Raw genomic sequence first — 17,014 nt, forward strand, 5'->3', positions numbered from 1 at the left:
AAATTGGCCCTCCCCTGATAAAATATTAAACACATCACATAACATATCATCACATATCACACAAAGACATAATTTTGATAATATACATTTGATTATAGGTTTTGGTTACAAAATCTGTATCACTGTTTCTTAAACTGTGAGTCCTGACCCCAAATTGGGTCCTCTTAGCTGAGGTAATGAAAAAATGGCAACAGTAAAAGGTTTCTGAATGCTACCCATTTACATGAAAAATGTGCAGTGTTTATAGTGGACTTTGCAGAAAATGCTTCAACTGTACTCCACAAAAAGGAAAATCAACCTGTTTAGCAAGCCTTGCAAATAATTTTTTTTCAGTAAATGCTTAATTGTTATACCTATTTTATATAACTATATACCTAGGATCATATAAAATTTCTTGGGCAGAAACAGATCACAAGTATGTGAAGTTTAGGAAGTCTTGATCTATATTAACAGTACTAGTTATGGTTAAGCCATAGTCAAACACATGCAAAGGGCCATCTGCTGAATATTTGGTCCATCATATAACTTCTACAATGTAACAATTCACTGTACTTCATGTAAATAATGTTGCCATTTGTACCCATCCTGAAATGAACCATTTTTGTTTTGTTTCTCCTCTCCAGCAATCTTTCCCGTTCTGCACCAAACCTAGGTATGTTTACATTCTGGTGGCGATATGACCTCCTTGGAGAACACTGTATCTTCTCTCTGTGTTACTTTGTTGTTGATCTGTTTTGAAGTGGAAGATGTCCTGCTTGAATTTTGGTAGATTGGCCACCAAAATTCAATGAAGTGACTTGCACTCATGGGCATGTGGCTACAAATTTACTTTGAATACCTTGACAGCTAAATTTCTTCTTTCTGGGGCAAAGTGTATGCTGAGAATGAAAGATTGCTTTGGCTTCTAAGATACATTGATTTGAATTTTAGATTTTAGGTTAATTTCTTGGCATAAATGACTTTGTATGGTGTAATCTAATCTTTCCTACACTGTGAATTTGTGGTGCTCGTTTATTCCCTTTCTCTCTATTCCTTGAGATTGTGTGCATTAGATTGTAGGGTCATGAAGAGGACTGTTTCCTTTAATCAAAGAATCTTTATATGCTTTATAAATTCTAACTAATACATTGTTTGGTTTTGATGACAGATGTTATAGCCCAGGAAACCATGGTGTATAACAATGTCGACACAGAACAAACTGATGCCAAGTAAGTAAATAATAGTGAAAAAATGTTTTGCTCTCATACAAAAACATTTCTCTTGCAAAAAAAATCAGGTCTGTAAATATACAATGTACTTAAGATATACTTATGAGTATCCTTGAGAATACTGAGGCAAAATCATAGGAACAGGTATACTACTACACAGTTTTGAGCCAGATCCGTCTTTGAATATAGCACAGATATTGTAACTCTGAGAAGAATTGTGCTAAGGATTCACTCCAGATTCATTGCTTCAGAAAACAGAAAAGTTCATCCTTTTCGTGAAGAAACCAATGTGTTGTGGTGGTCAGGGTGTTGGACTATGACTCTGGAGGCGAGGGCTTAATTCCACACTTGGCCATCAAAACCCATTGCAGGACTTTTGGCAAGTCACCAGAAAATCCAGGATAAGTTCATATTAGGGTTGTCATAAGTCAGAAATTATTTAAAGCACACAACAACACCAATAACAACAAGAAGACATTTTCATCAGTTGAGAAGCTATTTGGCTGAAATCCCATCTTCTACACAACTGTTAAAGGTATAAGAGGCTTGTCCCTTATTTCATCAGGCAATCCTAGTATAGCTTTAGTCTATAGATGGCTTTTCATGCAGTCATAGTACTCCCACATATGAACCAATGTTTAGCCCTTTGAAAGCCTAGAGCAGTGGTTCTCAACCTGGGGTCCCCAGATGTTTTTGGCCTATAACTCCCAGAAATTCCAGCCAGTTTACCAGCTGTTAGGATTTCAGGGAGTTGAAGGCCAAAAACATCTGGGGACCCCAGGTTGAGAACCACTGGCCCTAGAGCTTGATACTAATATCACTTTGTCTCTCCTTTGATCCTGGTTTCTGTTTCAGTGACAATGGAAATGTAGAGAAAGGAGAAGCTTGGTGGAACCATTTACATTTCACTTCTTCTAGTAAGACTGTTAACTACTAAGAAATACTTGTACCACAGGGCAGCAAAAGATCTTATTATTTATTTATTACTGTGCTTATATACCGCCGTTTCTCAGCCTAAATCGGCGACTCAACGCGGTGTACAACACAACGACAAGCAACAATATTCTATTAAAAAGCATAAAAACACATGCACAATACACAATATTATTGGGCCACCAATAAAATCCAATGCATCTCTTAATTGTAATCGCCATCCAATTTCGTCGTCTGTGATTAACCAAACCTTGTTCATCAGTTTCGTTGCACCAGATTAATCGAATGCTTGTTTAAACATCCATGTCTTCAACCTTTTTCGAAATACCATCAGCGAAGGGGCTGATCTCACCTCTATGGGGAGGGCATTCCAAAGCCAAGGGGCCACCACAGAAAAGGCCCTGTCTCTCGTTCCCGCCAGCCGCACCTGTGAAGCAGGCGGGATAGAGAGCAGGGCCTCCCCAGAAGATCTTAGGGTCCTGGTGGGCTGATAGGCCGAGATGCGTTCGGATAGATAAGTTGGGCCAGAACCGTTTAGGGCTTTAAAGGCCAGCGCCAGCACTTTGAATTGGGCCCGGTAGCAAATCGGCAGCCAGTGGAGCTGGTACAGCAGAGGAGTTGTATGCTCCCTGCGCCCCGCTCCGGTTAGTATCATGGCTGCCGCTTCTGGATCATTCACTGAAAATAGTTGTTGAATGAAAGGAAAGGCCAAACAAATATGCATTGAATTTTAAAAGACAGATTGAGATCAGGCAATAAGTGGGTTGGTTTAATTTGGATAGTCCCAAATCCATAAAAATATGAAGAGTCCATTTTCCATTGGTATCTCTTTGTGTATAGCAGAGGTTCAGGTTTTCCCTTTGCATTATTCTTTACAGTTCTCATATTTGCTGCTGTTTCACTATCATCTTCTACTGACAAGCTGTCCCTCTTTCTCTTACCTTGTCATACCTCTTGTCTGTATACACCATCTTGTCTCATTGCTACCACTAATGCTTGCCTGTCTGGCTGTCCTCTATTTGAGGAAGCATCAGTCTAGAACATCATACAGGAACATGAGAGAAGTCTCCCACAAGGATGGTAACCCATTCTTGCAGACAGCCAATTCTCTCACACCAGAAGCGACTTGCCATTTCTCTAGTTACTCCTGACACAACAAAAAAGTCTAGAACAGTTGAACAGATGTGTCTTTATGTAGCTATTGCACCTTCACCTTGCAGGTGAGCATGGTAAGGAGCCATGGGGTCAAGAAAAGGGAGTTCAGGCAGTGATGATTCAAAGAAAGAAGAAAATGAGGCAATGGCAAAATAACAGGCAGGGGAGAAAGAGAGAGAGAAATCTAGGGTGGTGGGGCACTCCTAGAATTGGAGAGACATGCAATTCATTATTCCTAGCACCTTGCCAGTTGAGGCAGCTTCCCAATCTACCTATCTGTGCAGGTTTTAGGTGCCTTAAACTTAGGGATTCACAAATAGAGAAGACTGGATGTTAGTAATGTTAGCTTTCATTGATGTTAGTGAGATGATGAACCTGTTTTAGTTTAAAATATTCAAGGAACTAAAATACTCTGGAGTATAGTTCAGCACTTTGGATAAAAGGATTAAATGGCAGACATAGCTGCAGTTACACAACAGATTCCAAATTCTCACACAACTATCACCTGACCAAGAAACACAACATATTGGGGAAGACCAGAATGGCTTAGATACTGATCAGTGGCTCATCCTTGATCAGTGTGCAGGGGATAGCCCTGACTGGGACAACACTTCACAACATTCACACTTGCGCAATCGTGCAGGTGTACCATCCCCAACCGTAGACCAGGTGCAACAGGAACACATACAGGAGAACCATAGGCTCTTGGACGAATCTCAATGGATTGTCCTTGACGAATGCACCGGGGATGTCGAGGAGGAGGACAACACTTTTCACCTACACAATTCACACCAACAGGATCACTTTTCTGGAGACCTACACACTACAATGCACAAAAGGGGCCCTGTCATTCCCAAAAGTAAACAGGTCTTGGTAGTAGGCGACTCCCTCCTTAGAGGAACGGAAGCTGTCATTTCCAGACCAGATGGGATGGCTCGAGAAATATGCTGCCTACCGGGGGCAAAAATACACCATATCACTCAGAGGCTCACCAGGCTCCTCAAGCCCTATCACCGTCCTCCCCTCATGTTGATTCATGTAGGAACCAATGATACTGCAAGGCATACGTTTCAAAAGATCACAAATGATTTTTGAGCTCTAGGAGCAAAGCTAAAAGAATGTAATGTACAGGTGGTCTTTTCATCCCTCCTCCCTGTTGTAAGACACGGACCCACAAGAGCCAGAAAAATAGTACAGGTCAATGACTGGCTTAGAAAATGGTGTCAGGAGGAACGCTTTGGCTTCCTCGACCATGGCCTGCTTTTCCAGGAGGATGGCCTACTGGCAAGGGATGGGGTGCATCTCACACAAGTAGGAAAACACCTTTTTGCTCACAGACTCGCAAACCTCATTAGACGCACTTTAAACTAGGTCCACCGGGGGAGGGGGACAACAGCCTTGCGAACACTACTTTACCCACAATATCTGAGAATCGCCAGAAGGCTAAACGGAGGGCTGCACAAACACAACAAGGACCAAGTACCCAAAGCACAATAATCCCAATTAAACAGCTCAGGGGAAGATCTCAGGGGCTCACATGTCTTTACACTAATGCACAGAGCATGGGAAATAAACAAGACGAACTCCAACTTTTAGCACAACACCACAAATATGATATCATAGGGATCACTGGAACCTGGTGGGATGACTCCTATCGCTGGAATGTAGATATCGAGGGGTATAACCTCTTTCACAGAAACCGAACAAAGGGGAGAGGAGGCGGAGTAGCCTTATATGTCAAAAACTCTTATGCTGCAGAAGAAATTCAAGACAGCAATCTGGGAAACCAGCTTGAAATCATCTGGATAAGAATCAAGGGAACTGGGACTCAAAAAGATGTCGTTGTAGGCGTCTACTACAGACCCCCAAGCCAGGAGGAAGAACTTGATGAAGTCTTCTGCCAACAGTTGACCAAACAGGCACAGAAAAGAGATGTAGTAGTTATGGGCGATTTCAACTATCCCGATATTTGCTGGAAAACAAACTCGGCCAAGAGTACAAGGTCCAACAAATTTCTCGCTTGCCTTGCAGACAATTTCATGGTCCAGAAGGTTGAAGAAGCAACAAGGGGATTGACTACTCTTGATCTCATCTTAACAAATGCGGAGGACCTGATCGATGCGGTCGAAGTGGTAGGATCCTTAGGGGCAAGTGACCATGTGCTCCTGCAATTTGAGGTACAAAGGAAGGCCGAAACTAAGACAAGTCAAACCCGCATTTTGGACTTTAGGAGAGCTGATTTCCAAAAAATGAAGGAAACGCTGAGCAGCATTCCGTGGACACAGATACTAAAAGACAAGGGAGTTACGGATGGATGGGAATTTCTCAAGAGTGAAATACTCAAGGCGCAATTGCAAACTGTGCCAACAAAGAGAAAAAATAGGACAAGTGCAAAGAAGCCAGAATGGATGTCCAAAGAACTTCTAACTGTGCTAAGACACAAAAGAGACATGCACAAGAAGTGGAAAAAGGGAGAAATCACCAAAGAAGAATTCAAACAAATAGCCAACACCTGTAGGGAAAAGGTCCGCAAAGCTAAAGCAAAAAACGAGCTCAGACTTGCCAGGGACATTAAAAACAATAAAAAGGGCTTCTATTCTTATGTCAGTAGAAAAAGGAAAAACAAGGAGGCGATAGGACCTCTTCGAGGAGAAGATGGGGCAATGATGACAGGGGATAGGGAAAAGGCAGAACTACTTAATGCCTTCTTTGCCTCGGTCTTCTCACAAAAAGAGAGTCTTCAACCTCAGCAAGATGGAGTGGATGAGGGTTTGGAGGACATCCAACCCCAAATTGGGAAAGAAGTCGTTCAGGAATACCTGGCCACTCTTAATGAGTTCAAGTCCCCAGGGCCAGATCAACTACACCCCAGAGTATTGAAGGAACTAGCGGAAGTCATTTCGGAACCATTGGCAACCATCTTTGAGAGTTCTTGGAGAATGGGAGAAGTTCCAGCAGATTGGAGGAGGGCCAATGTGGTCCCAATCTTCAAGAAGGGAAAAAAGGATGACCCAAACAACTACCGTCCGGTCAGCCTCACATCGATACCGGGCAAGATTCTGGAAAAGATTGTTAAGGAAGTGGTCTGCAAACACTTAGAAACAAATGCAGTCATCGCTAATAGTCAACATGGATTTATCAAAAACAAGTCATGTCAGACTAATCTGATCTCTTTCTTCGATAGAGCTACAAGCTGGGTAGATGCAGGGAATGCCGTGGATGTAGCGTACCTGGATTTCAGTAAGGCCTTCGACAAGGTCCCCCATGACCTTCTGGCAAGAAAACTAGTCCAATGTGGGCTAGGCAAAACTACGGTGAGGTGGATCTGGAATTGGTTAAGTGGACGAACACAGAGAGTGCTCACTAATGCTTCCTCTTCATCTTGGAAAGAAGTGACAAGTGGAGTGCCGCAGGGTTCCGTCCTGGGCCCGGTCCTGTTCAACATCTTTATTAATGACTTAGATGAAGGGCTAGAAGGCATGATCATCAAGTTTGCAGACGACACCAAATTGGGAGGGATAGCCAATAGTCCAGAGGACAGGAGCAGAATTCAAAACGATCTTGACAGATTAGAGAGATGGGCCAAAACTAACAAAATGAAGTTCAACAGTGACAAATGCAAGATACTCCACTTTGGAAGAAAAAACGAAATGCAAAGATACAGAATGGGTGACGCCTGGCTCGAGAGCAGTACGTGTGAAAAAGATCTTGGAGTCCTCGTGGACAACAAGTTAAACATGAGCCAACAATGTGACGTGGCGGCAAAAAAAGCCAATGGGATTTTGGCCTGCATCAAGAGGAGCATAGTGTCTAGATCTAAGGAAGTAATGCTACCCCTCTATTCTGCTCTGGTTAGACCACACCTGGAATATTGTGTCCAATTCTGGGCGCCACAATTCAAGAGAGATATTGACAAGCTGGAATGTGTCCAGAGGAGGGCGACTAAAATGATCAAGGGTCTGGAGAACAAGCCCTATGAGGAGCGGCTTAGGGAACTGGGCATGTTTAGCCTGAAGAAGAGAAGGCTGAGAGGAGATATGATAGCCATGTATAAATATGTGAGAGGAAGCCACAGGGAGGAGGGAGCAAGCTTGTTTTCTGCTTCCCTGGAGACTAGGACGCGGAACAATGGCTTCAAACTACAAGAGAGGAGATTCCATCTGAACATGAGGAAGAACTTCCTGACTGTGAGAGCCGTTCAGCAGTGGAACTCTATGCCCCGGAATGTGGTGGAGGCTCCTTCTTTGGAAGCTTTTAAACAGAGGCTGGATGGCCATTTGTCAGGGGTGATTTGAATGCAATATTCCTGCTTCTTGGCAGGGGGTTGGACTGGATGGCCCATGAGGTCTCTTCCAACTCTTTGATTCTATGATTCTATAAAATTGCGATGGACTCACAATCTCACTGTCCTCACAGAAACCTCTTTCAATCTGTGACTCATTCCTTCCTAGGTTTGGAAAAAACATTAGAAAAGTTCCCATTTTTTTTTAAAAAAAGAAAACAACAGTGTATTGTCGAAGGCTTTCATGGCCGGAATCACTGGGTTGTTGTAAGTTTTTGGGTTGTTGTAAGTTTTTGTGAGGTCACACAACCTCTGAGGATGCCTGCCACAGATGCAGGTGAAATGTCAGGAGAGAATGCTTCTAGAACATGGCCATACAGCCCAAAAAACCTACAACAAGCCAGAAAACAATAGGTTTCTTAAATTTCAGGAAATTCTGATGAAAAGAATCCTAAATGGGTGAAAATCTTGGGAGTGCTGCATGAAAAATTCATGTGGGGTGGGAGTTTAATATTTTTTAAATTGATTCTGGAAAATGAAGCATGTCTGTACATAGAAGAAAAAAGTTTATTGCACAGAAATTCTGCATTTTGTGTACAATAAACCTCTGTTCTTCTTGTAAAATGTCCTTTTCTATACAGGCAAAAAAGCACATCCAGGGGATCAAAAAAACTACTGAACAGTGAATAATCTTTATAAGGTGTATAGTTTTCAATGACTTCATTCCATCAGAGAGAGAAATTGTAAATTTACTTATTCTTGCTTGTGAAAATAAAATGTATGAGGATCTGCATCTATAAATCCCAACCTTCAAGGTCATGAATTTTGAGATATTTTACCTCTGCATGCAAATCTTATTGATGGGTTCTTGATACTCTCTTTGGAAACCATTAAGCCTATTTGGCATGCAAGCAGTTACATAGCTACTAGTATGTGTGCTCAGAGACATTTGTCTTAATTACAGATGAGAGCAAACTTTATTACATTCACATTTTAATTTAAACTGACAACTGATATTTCCCAAAGTAATACACAAATAGAAGCACAATCATTCTTCAATTTTTCTCACTGTTCTGAATGTAGCAAATCAGTTCCCTGGCTGAGTGATGTGGACATTTGAGAAAGTTGCATGTATATGTTTATGAAAATAGCATACCAAACCCACGTACATTTAGGAAAAGTGCTTATGAAACTTTTTTGGAGAACCATGACTGAAAATGAATTTTCATGCTGACATCAAATTCATACGTACATACATACATATACATACTTGCTACATTTGAACAATTTGTGCTTGGGGAAAATGGACATTATAGAAAACAGAGCAGACTTTTTTTTTCATCTCTAGTCCTGATGGGTAACAACATTGACTCAGAATGTAAAGAAAGCCAACTGTGGGTTGTTTGTGGCGATGTAAGTAAGACTATTTAAAAAGAATTGGCTCCTTAGCAGCATGAGACTAGTTGGATACTAAATATAAAATGTGTCTTTCTGAGGAGCAAAAGTTCACATCTCGTTCAAAGAAAAATGTTAATTTTAGCATCTGTTTTATGGTTGAATTTATAAAGCCTTACAACCCTTGTAGTTTTATGCCTGCGTGAATACTGTGGGCTGCTCGGCTTGCCATGTATTGAACTGCCAGTTAGTGTGCTTATGTAACTACATGATTTGTATTTGACATTTTTTCTGTGATTCGATGGTGCATGAAATGAGGCTTGTTGTCTGGGATATCTTGCTTGATCTCACTGATACTCATTGTCTCTTTCAAATGTCAGCATTTTACAGCTTCCATGTTATCAAAAAACCAAATCCTCACCATGAAATTAATGAAAACTGAAATTTGAAATGCCATGTCTCAAAAGGGAAGGGTTGAGTGAGGAGTAGTGATGATCCAGAAGCATCCTGCAAGAAATGTTGGGTGTCATTTCAAAGAAGTGTCAGGAATGGTCATATCAGTTGCAAATCCTATCTAGTGCTGGTGTTGCATTTGTATTTATGCTAAAGAGCTTAACACCAGGATATATGGAGACAAACTCATCAGTGGCCTTTGGGCTCATTGAGGGCAGAACAACACCCAAATATAATCCAGCTGCCACTGCACAGTTAGGAAAAAAATCACACAAGACAGCACTGGTGAATATCTCCAAGGTTGTACCATCACAGGATGTTGTTCACTAGATTTGCATGTAAATAGCCTACTTACAATGCAAACACATAAATGTTTAGTCTCAATTGAATCACATCATTTCCAATTAGATTTTATAGTGTAATCTTATATGTGTATATGTGTATTCTTGTGTTTATTTTATTTTAATCATTATTCTGTGTATTTTAATATATAGATTTCATAGAAATGTGTTTAATATATGAATTTTACATAATGTTTATAATAATGTGTTTTTAACTGTGTTGTGCCACTTTGAGAAGAGGTGGGTTAGCATTAATATTAGTTCAGGCATCTCATTGAGTTCAATATGAAATAATTCTCTGTAAGCATATTTAAGATTGCAAGTTTCATGCCATATTTGGATAGGCTATGGGGACAAGTTGAACAAATATAACATTACTCCATGCTTATACAGACTGAGCATCCCTTATCCAAAACTATAATATTCCAAAATTGGCCACATGGGTGGCTAAGTCAGTGATATCTTTGGTTTCTGATGGTTTCATGCACAAAATTATTAAAAATTGTATATAAAATTACCTTCAAGTCATATATATGTGGTCTATATGAAATATAAATGAATTCTATGTTTAGACTTTGCTCCTAGCTTCATCATGTATCATTACGTACATATATGCAAATACAAATATTCCAAAATCCCCAAAACTCAAAACATGTCTAATCTCAATGATTTTGGATAAGGGTAAGGTATACTGTAATGCATTTATGCCCATTTATCGATTTATCATGTGCATAATCTTTCCTAGCTCTTCCCCGAGGAACTTCTTCAAAACCAAGAAATATAATTTTGAAAAGAATAACAAGATATCAAAAGAAGAAAAAATGTTTAGAGAAAAGTTCATGGTATGTGTCCTTTGGTTGGTAGACCCCCCCCCCCCCCAATTGAACTGTTAGGAGAGGTTGGCATGGTCACACGTAGCTCAGATGATATGTATGATGCATGAAATTATGTTGTGTAATTTATAATCTTCTTCCCTCCATAAAGCTAAAAGTAGCCACATTCCAGACAACAGTTCTTTTTCAATTATGTTGTAATTAGATTCAGACAGTAATTCCTATCAGTTTCTAAGGACTAAGGTTTGGAGAAATCCATGGATTGAAGAATGCAGGAACATTGCCTTTTATGGTGCAGAATTAATGACAACATATTCAACCATTATTCTCTCTTTTTTAAATGAAGGAATACATTATCTTTAAAAAGAAACTATGAATACAATAGTACAGCATCATAACACACAATGAATACAATTTAACATGAGATATTACAAGCAATAATATTTAGTTGGTCAAGTCAACCTGATGTTAAATGATCCCCAGAAAGGAAAAGAATTCAGATACATTTAAATGTGTCTCTTTATGCTAACTACTCTGCTTGTGGAAGCCATATCTTAAACTGCAGCATATTGAGTACTATTTGTGAGTAGGTTATCAGTAACCATTTCTCCATCTGAAATAAATGGTCATACAATTTGCTTCAAAAAATATGCATCTTTCTTTTGGTGCTCCCTAGGGTTTTGATGTTACCATATGTCAACTGGAAGACACACATAGATGCACATACAGAATAGCCATGGCATTAGGAAATCCACAAATGAATTGACAAGAAACTCATTATTAAAGTGATGTGATCTCATTTCTCACAGACATACCACACATTGCTGGTAACGTCCTTCAGTGCCTTCTAAGTGCTTGTTTTAGCAGAATAGTTAACCTACTTCATTGTAGTCTTGGTATGCCATGGCACTTCGGCCAGTGTTTAGAGCCAGGAAAAGTTCCACAAGTACAATATTGTTTTCCACTTTTCAGTGAAAGCAGCTGGATCAGCTATGGAATTTTTTAAAAAAAATAGCTAGTAATGATTACAAATTTAAGGTGTAGGATATTAGCATCTATTTTTTCCAGATCCCTTGCCAGTTTCCACCAATTATTTCATATACTTGAATCATATGTTATCTGCTTTTTAATCTCATATTAACCTACTTTGAAGGATCACAGTGTAGAATCAAGTGAACCATTGCTCTTCTGCATTTGCTGCTTTTTCAAAGCAGGAACCTAATCCTGTCCCCCGCACTGCATGAATATTTTTCAGTAACCTTCCACTGATTCATTATTAGCTACTGCATCTTTTAAAAGAGATAAAAACATGAATAGGTTGGTTAAATAATATGTATGCTCTGTACTTCAAGATTTTCTCGAGCAATTCATAGTATGTTCTGAGAGGTTGTGATCCAGAGAACTGCAAACCATGTTCCCCGAATGATTATCATTGCTTTTTTAAAAGAGAGAACTTTTCAAACAAAATCTACTATACATTCTCAAATCCTTAATGATTATAAATATCAAAATAAATAATGTGTTCAGCATGTTTTTAAGGACTACATCAGATGGGCAGGAGGGAAGCAGGAGACAGTATTGGCAAGAGTGGGGAAAGCATCTTACCTCGTTCTTTCATGGAAGAGTCCATCTTTAGAAATGGCCAGCCGTCCCATGACCTTTCTCTGTCTGCTTTTTTGCCCCACCCCACATTTCTGGGAGTCTTCTCTCCCTTGTAGCACAATGGCAAGATGGAGTATCCTAGATGGCCACAGAAAGTGGATGTGCATCATAGGATGGCCTCAGTGGGACTCTGACTCATCAGTGTGTGATAATGGAGAGAACATGGGGAAAGCATCAATCTGATGAGCTTGCAGTATCAAGAAGTGAAAGACATGTGTTAATCACATAGTAGATGAATTTCCTTACTTATGTATCTTGCATATTAGGTGAAGAAGGAGCAATAACACAAGCACAAAATGACAAACGTAACAAAGCCATTACAGTAGTGTAGAAATAAATAATTTAAGACATACAGAAAATTGCTTTGACACATCTTTCTTTACGTTTTCTTTTAATCTGCAAGTATAGAACATAAGATTTATATCCTTATTTCCCCCTTCTTCTAGTATGATAAGGAGATCACAGTAATCAATACAGCTGTTGCACACTGCTCAAATGCTTCAACCAAAGGAAAACGTGACTTGAAGATCACAGCTGGAGAACAACTTGAAGTCATTGATGTTACTGAGGGGAATCAATTAATATGTCGGAATTCTGATGGCAAATGTAAGTTTCCTATAAAACTTCTTTTTTTTTGTCCTACATTATTATTTTATGCTACAGACTTGGAGTGAGTTAAGATCATTGGTACATGTATCCCAATATTTTCAAAATGATCTGGCACCAGTTCTAGGGATTGATGTGGGATTCAGTGGTATCCTTAACTGTAGTTTGAACCTCTGTATGTGGTCTTCAGAGAAGTCATTTTAGGCTTAATATAAATGGGTGAATTCCATTATTACAACCCATATTATCAAAACCAATCACTCTGAATGTTGCAGAGAAGCAAAGGGTGAAAATTTGAATGCATGAATGACTCGTTACAAAAATAAATAGTTTGAGCATTAATTGTGGGTCCTTCCATTTCTTTCCAAACTAAGAAACCAGACTCCTGTTACTAAAATCTGATATTCAGCTCAAAAAATGGATCTTTTACATGAGTATACATTTAAATGTCACATATCTGAATTGGAAAAGAAAAACCGTTTTATTGAAATGCCAGTTCTACGGCATATGTTTGCACAATTTGTGTATATCTATGTGACTAATACTACGAGCAACATTCATTTATGTCACTATTTTCTTTTTTTATTCCTAGATGGTTACGTACTATTAGAACATTTGAATTTCAGGTAATTTTTAAAATGTGATTAAATTCAACATTAGGTCAGACAATTGCTATCTTCACGATCACATCTTCCCCTGTGAACCTGCGTAGGCTTTAAGATTTGCTGAGGAGGCCCTTCTCTCACTCCCACCTCCATCACAAGAACAGTTGATGGAAACAAGGGAGAGGGCCTTCTCAATGGTGGCCACCCGGCCCTGAACTCTCTCCCCAGGGAGATTAGTCTTTACACCCTGTCTAACTTTCATAAAGACCTGAAAACTTGGATGTTTCAATGTGCCTTTGATTAATCGGTTCATATATTGACTTAGTCCCCTGAGCCCTAACTTATTGCCTGGCTCTGTAGCACTGTATTACCAGCACTGCCCTTACAGCTGTATTGCATTAACCCTTGCCCCACCCTTCTGGATCTGAACATGCCCACTGTTCTCAGCTACTGGTTCTTATGTTTTTATGATGTCTGTTGCACTGTTTTAATTATTGCAATAATTTAAAAAAAAATCATTATCCATCTCTCCATTTAATGGGATGAAGAATGTGGCTGCTTCCTGAAAAAAAAAATTAAGTTCAAATACACTGGGTTGCTGTGAGTTTTCTGGGCCATATGGCCATGTTCCAGAATATTGAATGTTTACTTTAAAGCTTTTTTATTGTATTTGTATTTGAATTGTTCAATTGATATGTTATGCTTATTACTGTGTTTAAATTGATATGCTAATTGTTTAAATTGATACATCATGTTTATTATTTTATGTGTAATGCGGCTGCCCTGTAAGCTGCCCTGAGTCCCCCATTGGGTGAGAATGGCGGGGTATAAATGTAGTATAATAATAATTCAGGAGAGAATGCTTCTGGAACATGGTCATACAGCCCAGAAAACTCACAGCAACCCAGTGATTCCAGCCATGAAAGCCTTCAACAAGTTGCCAGATATATAGTTTCAGCTCACCTTTGTGAGATTTTACCACTAAGACAGAAGACCTCATGAATCATGAAGTATATTCCTTCACAGTATATTTCATGTATATGTATAGGCATATATATTGCCTTCCATAGGATGATGGACTGCAACTCCTCTGCTAGTAGTTGTCTCAGATGACCTTCATTCTTGCTATATAATACAAAATTTTGATTGCTTCTCTAATGTCTTGTGTTAGTTCTTAATTTAGAGGTATACTCCAAGTTAGTTTGAAATGTGACCTTTCTTTATCATAAGAAATCAATATCTAGAATTCGTGTGGAGACTTGAAGCTGATTTCATGTTTTTGTGTGCTCTCTTTGTAACAGGCATTAGCTGTGTATATCTGAAGCACCATGAACTTTTCCTAATGAAGCAAGGATGCATAGGCTGAAAATATACACCAGTATATTTGCATAGATGAGAAAGGAACTAAACAGTTTATGGCAAACTAAACACCACCCTTGACTTCTTCAGTGAATGAGTTTTAATGGCTAGCAATTGCTTGTCAACTGCCACAAGATGAACATGATTGCTTTCAAGAGTTATGAGATGGATATACTTTGTTCTTTGAAAACATGATTGGCTTCATGTTTAAATACATGGTGGAATCTCAGATGCCATACACTGATAGACCTCTGGACACACAGGTATATCACCAAATTTTGCTTCCAGCAGCAGTGCTCAAACACTTAAGAAATCTTCCAGTGATACTGATTTTTCTTTTGGCTCTGGGGATTTATAATCTGAAAAGTTCCTATGCATGTACAGAACTCTCCTTCAGTCTATGGTTCATGATTAGTATAAAGAGTTTATATGTGAAGCAGTACTCATTTCCTTGATAAGAGTAAAAGAGAGAGCAAATGATAGCACACTTAAAAATGAACTACTTATCATTTGTATACATTTCTGTATTAGGCCTGCACTTTGACACAATAATTTTAAATGTAAATAAAATATTGATTGGCATATACTCATAGACCCTTCTTTTCTGAATAATCTCTTGCTACCTATATTTCTCAGATTAAATTGTAACTCACTTTACACAATTAATATGAGCACAAAAACTGTAATATGTATCCTGGTTTGCCATTTTACTCATCTCTTCAGTGGCTATTTTAAAAAGTTAATCATATGCAACATACACTGATAACAGACTAAATTCACCTCCCTCCTTGTAGATTTCTACATTTCCAAATCTGTTCTTGAGGATTGGAGACATTTTGGAGCAGAGCAAGGTGTCCAGTGTCAAAAGAGAATAAAGTGCCACTACATCACAGATGTTAACTTGTCCAGTGTTACTTAACAAAATTAGCTTTAGCACAAAAAAAAAATATGAAAGGGTCCTTGTTATTTTCAGAGCAGGGCTGGTATCACCTTAGATGGTAAGAGTTCAATATAGTTGGACACACCATGCTAAAGCAGTTTTGAGTAATAGCGCACAAAATGGTAATTTGAGCCAAGGGCAGGATTCACTGGGAAAAATACAATATAGATGATCAAAAAGCAGGCTTATAAAGAGCTCAGAGCCTTGAAACCCAGCTCCTTTCAAGGCTGTAAATATTGTATTCATATTTACATCTGTTCCATGATGTGCTGGAATTTTATCTCAGAAATGCTTGTCCTTTCAGAAGACCTGAAGTGTTGGAAAGTACAAATGTGCTAGTAAAGATACTGAAACTTGAAGAAGGAAAAATCAATCACAATAAATTTGAATGTGTATGAATCTGCTAATTGATAGAATTTATGAGTAAAATTAACTTAAGCCCGGTTCAGGGTTGAGCATTTGTCATTAGCCCCAGCTCACCAGCCTACCAAGCAGGTCAAAAGCAAAAATGCGAGTAGATAAAATAGGTACAGCTTTTAGTGAGGAGGTAATAAAATGTACCCTTAAGGATATCGATCAGAGACAAACTTCTCAGCACTGAAGATGGAGCAACAGCACCCCATCCCCATGGCTGGAGCCGAGCATAGCCTCCAAGATGCCAGAAATAAGATGGGAAAACTGTTTTTACCTCTGTTTGTGTTGTTTGTCTTTGTAAATTGTATAATTAGCATTGAATGTTTGCCATATGTGTGTTCTGTTAGCTGCTCTGAGTCCCCTTCGGGGTGAGAAGGGCAGGGTATAAATACTGTAAATAAATTATATCAACATGTTTCTCCGTATGGAATAAGGCTGCTAAAGAGATGGATTATAGGAAGATAATGCAGCTATTTGAGTGACAAATATATCTGAATATTTTCTTGAAAATCATCCTAAATAGCTAAGATTCTTTACACAAGTACAATTATCTGGATTTTCCCACCATATTTCTATCAGACATTTCAACATCAGGGATCTGCCAATGCCCCTGAAGTTAGTGTTGGAGAAGTATAGACTTAACACAGTTGAATTTACTATAGTTTGTTGTTGGGCGACCATGTGATTATTAAAATGTTTTTGCTTTTAAATGTGATTATCCAGAAGCACATGTTTCCTTTACAAACATTTTCTTCTAACAAACAAAGCTAGATCTCTATAGTACCTAAATACATACCTTTAGCTTTTCAGTACAGGCAAACTGATGAT

At 38.9% G+C, this 17,014-nt stretch overlaps 1 protein-coding gene across 4 annotated transcripts in view; it reads left to right on the forward strand.

Annotated features, from left to right (window-relative positions):
* The window catches only part of FYB2 (FYN binding protein 2), a 71,762-nt gene extending 54,804 nt beyond the window's left edge, over positions 1-16,958 (forward strand). For 3 of the 4 annotated variants that reach the window (XM_067467870.1, XM_067467871.1, XM_067467869.1), the window contains exons 14-19: positions 624-652; positions 1,148-1,208; positions 10,513-10,609; positions 12,709-12,868; positions 13,461-13,494; positions 14,775-16,958. In XM_067467870.1, the coding sequence (XP_067323971.1) occupies positions 624-652; positions 1,148-1,208; positions 10,513-10,609; positions 12,709-12,868; positions 13,461-13,494; positions 14,775-14,781 (388 nt within the window). In that variant the 3' untranslated portion in view covers positions 14,782-16,958. Of the gene's footprint in view, positions 1-623; positions 653-1,147; positions 1,209-10,512; positions 10,610-12,708; positions 12,869-13,460; positions 13,499-14,774 lie in introns of those variants that run through there. The other variant, XM_060773578.2, reaches the window with a different exon arrangement.
* Positions 16,959-17,014: the final 56 nt, after the last annotated feature.

The sequence above is a fragment of the Anolis sagrei genome, chromosome 4, assembly GCF_037176765.1.
Source record: "Anolis sagrei isolate rAnoSag1 chromosome 4, rAnoSag1.mat, whole genome shotgun sequence".
Taxonomy (NCBI): Eukaryota; Metazoa; Chordata; class Lepidosauria; order Squamata; family Dactyloidae; genus Anolis; species Anolis sagrei.